The 8,873-nt window shown below is 34.8% G+C and overlaps 1 protein-coding gene and 1 pseudogene across 2 annotated transcripts; both read right to left on the reverse strand.

Moving 5' to 3' along the window:
• Positions 1-266: 266 nt before the first annotated feature.
• Positions 267-1,341, reverse strand: LOC149207842 (uncharacterized). The gene is made up of 4 exons (XM_089398156.1): positions 1,197-1,341; positions 916-1,096; positions 725-774; positions 267-576 (listed from the first exon to the last, which is right to left on the reverse strand). The coding sequence occupies exons 1-4, from the start codon at positions 1,339-1,341 to the stop codon at positions 404-406; spliced, it is 549 nt and encodes a 182-aa protein (XP_089254282.1). The 3' UTR covers positions 267-403.
• Positions 1,084-3,446, reverse strand: LOC149207843 (fasciclin-like arabinogalactan protein 18 pseudogene; annotated as a pseudogene). The gene is made up of 2 exons (XR_016252046.1): positions 2,080-3,446; positions 1,084-1,296 (listed from the first exon to the last, which is right to left on the reverse strand). The product of XR_016252046.1 is annotated as a fasciclin-like arabinogalactan protein 18 pseudogene (transcript).
• Positions 3,447-8,873: the final 5,427 nt, after the last annotated feature.

Below are 8,873 nucleotides of genomic sequence, written 5' to 3' on the forward strand. Positions count from 1 at the left end.
TGATAAGGGAACGGGTCGCCTGCCAGTAATAAGCGTAATAAGCTCCAGTAGAACCACACCAGGTGTTGAACCTAAGCATTCTCTCCACTAAATCAAACGCATCGTCTTCGGCCCCAAGTAAGTGCCATCAAAGGATTTTGAGGGGGATCGTTGTCGAAATGCGTTCTGAAATAATGGCGGTTACTCTCAAGCTCAATAAACTCTAGTGTATCCTAGGAATTACCGTCAGAATCTTCTGCAGCTGCTTCAACTGAGTCCCGGGGTGATCAACAGACAGCACAGTAGCAAGAATTATACACACAAACCTTTCAACAGTAAACCTGTAACCCATTTCTGCTGCAATTGATCAATAAAGGGCTACAAAAATCTCACAATTTGAGACAACTTCCAAAAAATGCGTGTTTTAAGGGCACATGGAAAAATTCAATGGAAGGAAAGTTGACCAAATCTCTTCCAGCGCTGAATCCTGCATATTCCTGGTGGTGTCTCGATATGTTTTTGGGCATGCGTGTTTTAAGGGCACAGTGAAAAATTCAATGGAAGGAAAGTTGACCAAATCTTTTCCAGCCCTGAATCCTGCGTATTGAATACTACAAAGGTATCATTTAACTAATGTCTAAGCCTAAGTTGTTAATGGTGTGGGAAAGAGTTGGATTGTCATCATCTGCTCGTTAAACGAATTGGGTTCAATTTAATTGCAAATTCGCTAAATAAGAAAACTAACCTGAAAATTCGTCCAGCGGGAGGAAACGATCCAAATTCTTCAATTCAGGCCTGCATGCATACCGATATCGAAAAATTTGATGAAATCGAAACACATATCGATATCCAAAAATCTAATGAAATCTAAACACTAGACATTTGAAAAAAAAAAAAAAAAAAAAAAAAAACCTAAAAAAATTCCAAAAATATTACCTTCCAATGCTTCGTCTAACAACTGCACCATCTCCTTCAGGCTGCGAATTGGAAACTAACATAAGAAACGATGAAACGACAGGCAAACGATTAAAAAAATGGGGATCCTTTTGAAGTGAGACCTGTGGCCAGGGAAACTCTTTCTTTGCTTCTAAGGTGTATGTGACAGAAGTTTCCTTACCTGCCAAGACCAACAGATAAACACCAGGCCCTAAATATTAACAAATCTAGAAAATCTGCAATTAAAGGAACAAAAACCCTGTCATATGTATGATCAATACCGGGAGGATCAACCTTGAAGGTGTACACGTCAGAAGTTTCTAGTCGCATTGAATGTTGGTTATTAATGTTACTCCTTCCTTGCACGATGCCGCATGTCCCCTGAAATGGAAAATTCTCAGATTCGAAAGGATCCCCAAAATCCATTGGGAAGGGATCAAAAACACTGGATCGTCTGTTGATGAAATGACTGAAAGAATGTCGATCTTGAATGTGAGACCTCCACAGACCTGGAGAGATGAGATGATTTTGCTGAAGTTTTTGGACGGATAGGGGAGCATTTATACAAATACCAGGAAATGGGTAGAATGTTCAAGAGCAGAGGGGAAGAAACCTAAGAGGAGTTTTCTTCTGCAAATTGAAAACACAAATGCAAAGTTTAACTTCACGATTATGGAGGGTTATATGCCATATCTTGTCACTTAGTTGAAACTGTATTAATCTGGCGGCACATTATTCTTGAATTGTCTAACATTTGACTGAATGGTGGAAGTTTGTGCAAGGTGGAAATTAGGAGAGTTAATTTCAAAGGGAAACGCCTTACTGCGTAATTATAAATTTTGAAATATTTCAAAAATTTAAAAAACATGAATGCAGAGTAAAATCAAACAATTAATTTTCAAATATTTAGAATATTTTCCAATCTACCATTTACACATATAACCTTCATATTTATTAAAAAATTATGTCTTTTAAGAATATTTAAGAATCTGAGAACCCATAACCCATACTAATTGAACAATTTTATGTTTGTTGTAAATTTCTCCATCTTTTTATATCGATTGCAAATTTCTGGGAATATCTAAAAATCTGACCATCAAAAAAATTGACGGCCCTTGACCATCAGATTCCTAAATGTCAAGAAAATCATATAAATATTCATACCATCAGATTCCTGGAATGAATTCAAGAAGTATAAATGGCATAGCTCTGCGTTGACCTGCTGTTTGTTCTTCTAACTTTCTGCCAACGTTGCGATGGGAGGTGGTGCCTGCTTGCTGGGGAGGAAAGAGCACCTTATCAATACCTTGAACAGAGATCCTGCCATCAATATAAATATCATTATCATACAGATGAGCTGCCTCTTCTCCTTCTCCAACACAACAGTACCATCTGCTTCCTTGGAAAGCAGCTTGTGAGGCACCCTCAGAGTATCATACTTAATCTTCCCAAATCTTCTCACTGCGTTATATAAACATTCTTCTGTCAGATAATCCGGAATGATGTGATAATACACAATGTGCTCAGGGGCACCCACTTCGCTCAGTTGTTCTGTGGTCAGCTTACCCATGGCTTCATCATTGGGAGCCAGGACAGTAATCCTGTATCCCTCAGAGACAAGCTTGGCCAGTTCAGAAGCCAGAGATGTGAGATTCACAAGAATATCTGCCATCTCACTGTACCCTCCAAAAAGGGACAATGTATCAATAAAATCCTTAACTTGGCTCTCTCCATCAAACCAATGGTGACCAGAGGAGGGTCCAGGAGCAGGGGCAGGGGCCAAAGAAGGCCCAGGAGCCATTGCAGTATAACTAATGGGAGCTGCCATGAGTGGGCTCTTGGGGCCATTAATGGAAGCTGAAGTTGATAACTTAGTTAAAACAGGGGTCCCCTCTGGTTTCACAGCCAAGACCACCCCATGTCTCCATGCATTAAAATCATCTTGCACAGACTTGAGCACCAGAAGCCTATCAATTCCATGAATAACGCCATCAGGTCTCACAGCAGCATTGGGATGTGTTAAAACAACCAGATCTACGGTTTTTACATTGTTTTCCTTCACAGAAAATTGCAGAGCATCTTTGGAAAGTGCTTCATGGGTTGCATTATTGCTCCGTTCCTCGGCTGTTATCCTCCTGGGAATAATATGGGCCTGCAACAATCTCTGCAACGAATTGAGATTGCCGGGCTCACCCATGAACCTCTAGAATTCTGGGTCCAAATTCTTCTCCAGATGAGCATTTTGAGGGGCCAAAATTGTGATATTGTTATTGCTCACCATCTCTTCCAATGGTTGTAACAGCGAGGCCTTCTCCACCAGTTCGATCAACTGTGTGTAGCGTGAGTCCAACAGGGCAACCAGAATTGAATTTGAAGTGAGCGCAGGGGTAGAATCTACATTATGATACAAAAGGCCACCAAAAAACGCAAAAAACTGAGAATCATTTGCCTCCAAAGCTGAAAAAAATCTCCCCATTTGGGCAGGGAAAACAATCGATAATTTGGAAAAGCACATACAAGCTGGTGCCGGGAGCTGGCATTGCAGTTCAAATTTATGGAATGACGAAACAAAATGCGTGGGGTGAAAGTGAGGTCAGATGCAACAAGAACTCATCGGCCTTCGAGATTGACGTTTCGGTTCATTTGATTTGTTTCGGTAAATTCCCGAGATGCACGTCCGGTCCCTCGTTAAATTCCACCGGTGTAAATAGGATGGAGTCCCTCGCTAAATTCCACCGGTGTAAATAGGATGGAGTAGGAATAAGAAGATTTATGCTTCTAGAAGCGAATCCATGCCCCGCAAAATGGGCATACCCCACTCATTTTTTATTTTTTATTTTCAATAGTGGTGTTTATGCAGAGGGAATATTTCTTTTACGGATTTAATGATAATTGAAGTTGAAATCACGCTTCATAACAAAAGGTCACAGAGAATTGAACCTAATCTTCATAACAAAATATCGAGAAGAATTGAACTCACCCTTCCTAATATGGCTGAACCAAATTCACGCTTCATAATAAAGGGTAGTATTTATTTTTAAGGAATAATTTTTAACAGATTCAAGAAAAATTGAACTCATGCTTTATAATAAAGGATCAAAGTTTTGAGGGTTAATTTAATTGATCGAGTCAATACTTAGTTAATTTGGAGTCAATACCTCGTCAATTTGGAGGTCACATGGTCAATTCTCTTCAACGCCTTTGGAGTTAGGCCCTACTAGTCAATTTGGAGGTCACAGGTGCTATAGACATTTTTGTGCCTTACAGCTTTAAGCATGAAATGTTCATAATCCAAGGGATCCAAAGTCCCTAAAAGTGTTGTTCCTGCCCCTAAAGGAACAAGGTCAACCAATGACAGCTTCTCCCAGAAGTTCTCCACCAAAAACTACTCAAAATCAGTCAAATCAGGATCAATTCAAGTGCTCCACTAGCTGCCTGCGTTGCAAAGCACCCCAGTACACTAGCTAGGTGCGTTGCAACGCACCTAAATGCACTACCAGGGTGCGCTGAGCGGGAAATGCCAAATGGCAGTGTCATTCCGCGAGGTGGACAGACAATGGAAGCTTCCAGAATCTTCCTCAATGACACTTGCCTCACTGAGTTCAACCAAGGATGAGTAAGAGGCTCTCAGCCTCCAAGTGGAAGCAAGAACTGACAGAGAGAAGCCACAAGTCAAAACATAAGCTGACTCATCCTCTCTGCTTACATCTATATATGGATCCCTCATCCCAGAGATCCAGAGGCTGGAATTTTGTACTTTGCAGAGAATTGCTGTTGGTTTGAGATTGAGATTAGTGCATTGGGTGATTTATGCTTTGTTGGAGGTGAGGAAGGGATTCCTTTGCTGGGAGGTAGATGCTGGATCGGGACTCACTTGGTTGTATCTCCTCTTGGACTTTCTTATTATATCAATAAAACTATTTGAGTTTCTCCTACATGCTGTGTATGAATGATGCTTTGTTATATTTGCACGTTTAGCTTAAATCTGATCCTAAGCTTTTTATGAATGTAAATCTATGTCTTTTGTGTAGTTTTCCTCTTCTGTGATCTTGCAGGAACTTGGTGAAGCTGGGCAAGTAAGGGAGCAGGCAGCGGGAAGCGAACAAAGAGGAGAGCGATTGGATCAACAAACTAGCGCAAGGCACAGGTTAGTTATATCCTTCCTCTTCGTTTACATTTCATAAAGAAGAATACGAAAGTAGTTTTCCTTGTTTGTTGCTAAGGCACTGTCACACCTTAGAGTGGGATAGGGGCGTTCTGAATAGATACTTTTCCCAACAACAACAGGGTCAATTCTCTTCGACGCCTTTGGAGTTAGGCCCTACTGGTATGGCCGATAAGCTTTAAAAGATTCCCTTGAGGATTCATCGACGTATTTCAATCTTCTTATTTAAACTCGCCATTGCACATACATGTATGATTATGGGCTTATTCCACTCTTCTTATTCAATTGATATGGCCGGAAGGTTATTTCAACGTACTTTTTGACATGGTTTTCTGGTTATTGTTTATATCTTAGTCATTGATATTTACATTTGTATGATGGTGTAACAATCCTAAGGTATTAATTTATGATTAATTGGTGTTGGAGAATAGTTTGGGTAAAAGCATCTATTTGTAATAAATGGTGTTTGAAAATACTGGAGTGAAAGTATATATTTATAGTAAGTGTATAATTATATATTCTATGCATTAGATAGTCAAGTTAGACACCAAATTGGTGTATGAGACTCTCTTGTTTGTGGGACAAGGAAAACACTCCGCGTAGCGATTTGACTGCGATTAAGGTATTAATATATGATTAATTGGTGTTGGAGAATAGTTTGGGTAAAAGTATCTATTTGTAATAAATGGTGTTTGAAAATACTGGAGTGAAAGTGTATATTTATAGTAAGTATATAATTATATATTCTATGCATTAGATAGTCAAGTTAGACACCAAATTGGTGTATGAGACTCTCTTGTTTGTGGGACAAGGAAAACACTCCGCGTAGCGATTTGACTTTGACTGCGATTTTATTTCAACGTATCAACGTATTTGACATGGTTTTATGATTATTGTTTATATCTTAGTCATTGATATTTACATTTGTATGATGGTGCAACAATCCAAGGTATTAATTTATGATCAATGGTGTTGGAGAATAGTTTGACTGCGATTTTATTTCAACTTATCAACATATTTGACATGGTTTTCTGGTTATTGTTTATATCTTAGTCATTGATATTTACATTTGTATGATGGTGTAACAATCCAAGGTATTAATTTATGATCAATGGTGTTGGAGAATAGTTTGACTGCGATTTTATTTCAACCGTATTTGACATGGTTTTCTGGTTATTGTTTATATCTTAGTCATTGATATTTACATTTGTATGATGGTGTAACAATCCAAGGTATTAATTTATGATCAATGGTGTTTGAGAATAGTTTGGGTAAAAGTATCTATTTGTAATAGATGATGTTAGAAAACATTGGAGTGAAAGTGTATATTTATAGTGAGTGGTGGGGGTGTGAAAGTAAACATCTCTAAGTGTGGGAGTGTGAATTAAATGTTTATAAAATATAAATGTATGAATGGGGAGTTGGGAAAAATGAAAGAGGCTTGTTGTTATTAACTTTATATTTTTATTATTAAATAAAAATGTATATTTTCGTTTTTCTTATAATTATTTGAATAGATTTAGTATAGTATTAAGAAGTTTAATGGCTAATAACATGTATTTTTCAAAGTTATGTGTTAAATTTATATACATACATATATATATATATATATATATATATATATATATATATATATATATATACATACACACACTATATTTTTATATTATTTTGATTTACTCATTCATTTGCAATATTGCAGTTGAAAATACTCACATTTCAAATGACTCTTCAAAAAGATTTTAATAAAATCCATTTCCTTTTATTGAAAAAGAATTATGATTCTTTTCTCTTTTTTAAGCTAAGAGATAATGTGGATAATGGTGAAATTAATGTATAAGGAAACCACCTAACTACCTCCTAGGTAAATCTACAAAAACATACATACTCTACCCTTCTAGTTTTGAACACGAAACTTTTTAAAAAGAAAGACATACTCTTAATCATTAGGCCCACTCAAACTACATATAAAATAAATTATTAATTACTTTTATATTGAAAATATATAACAAGTTAACTTTGACCAGGTAAATATCTAATAATAAATGATTTTTGAATAATTTAAAATAGTTCATAATAAGTAATTGTTGAATAATTTTAAATTCTTCAACAAATTATAAAACACTTCTCACCCTTCTCACATCTCAAATCAAATAATTATCGTTGAACACTTAGCCCTCCATTCTAAAATCTGAAATCTGAAATCAAATAATTACCGTTGAACACTTGCCCCCATTCTCTAAAATCTGAAATCAAATAATTACCGTTGAACACTTGCCCCATTCTAGATGTGGAGTTCCACATCTCAAAGCACAGGGGTTGCAAAATCAATATCATCATTGGTATAGAGGATATTCTGCCGGTTGTTCGTTGGTTGTAAAGGGCGACTGGTCCAAATCTTAATTGTGTTCTTAAAGTTCATTAGAGAGATCTCTGGCATCGGGAAACGGTCTCTTCATGATGGTTGACGGCTTACCTAGAGTTAACAACATTGTTTCTCGTGTTTACCTCTTACCTACATTTATTATTTATGGTGTTAACGTATTTGTTATAGGTCTTTTTGGGCATAGACTAATGAGCTGATTTTTTGGGGTTTTGTTATATTTCAATACTATGTTTTGGCAAGATAATAATATTTGGTTATTGAAAATATATTTAATATTTTTTTTAATTTTAATTGGATTTTAGGTAAAATTAAAAGAAATTTATTCAAAAAAGTTTTAAAAAATGATATATATATATATATATATATAAAGAAATGATTTTTTTCAGGGTATTTTCTTTAGTTAATTTTAACTAAAATACGTCAAAGATTTTTAAAAATTTGAATTTAAGTTGTTTAATCTATAGAATTCGAGTCTCTAGAGAGAGATTTTTTTTAGGATATTGAATACATTTATGCATTCAAAAATGCAATTAAACAACAAAAATTCACATCCTTTCTTAAAATTGTTCGATAAAAAAAAAAAAATCTATTTCGTAAATTAGACTATGCCTATATATATTTCTTTCATTAAATTGTGCCTAAAACGTAAGGCCATTAAATTTTACCTAATTAAATAATATTATTATAAAAAAATATATAAACCTTACTGGAATCTAAATATCACTTTAAAAAAATTCATAATTAATTCTCACTCTCAAACCCTCCAATAAAATTTAAACCAAAAATTTAATAAAATTAAACTTTATACAAGCTAACTAATCTATATATAACCTGACACAAACTATATATATATACCATTTCCACGTCATTTTAATGTATTATTTTATTTTATATGATAATGATATAGTTAGCAATGATTTAATATATTGTTTGGAGAATAATGATACATACCGCCCTCCTCCATTTTATTTATCAGGTTAAAGTATTCCGTTCTTGTATATGTATAGGTTTGTTTTTTAAATTTTTGTTTTTAATTGTGTAATATTGTTGGAATATTTTGTATAAATAAAATTAAATATTAAATTAAGTTTAATAATGATAAAATATTTTATAAATTTTTAAAATATTATTTTAATTTTATAATTAAGTAAATATAATTTTTTTTTAATTTTAAAAAATTTAATGTTTTTTTACAATTCACTAATTATATAATTATTATAGGAAGTATCTGTTGAGGTGGAGGAATTGCCCGCACAGTCAAAAATGAGAATTGTTAGGACAGTGAAAAATGGTCTGGCAAAAAAAATTCAATAAATCTTAAAGTAGCTCTAAATCATGTTTTTGATGATGGAAATAGATTCAGCACCATCAAAAACCTCTAGAGTACCCAAAACCTTAAAATTTAAC

Source organism: Pinus tabuliformis, chromosome 1_2 (genome assembly GCF_031772625.1).
Source record: "Pinus tabuliformis cultivar Carrire ecotype Pingquan chromosome 1_2, CPIR1, whole genome shotgun sequence".
Lineage (NCBI taxonomy): Eukaryota > Viridiplantae > Streptophyta > Pinopsida > Pinales > Pinaceae > Pinus > Pinus tabuliformis.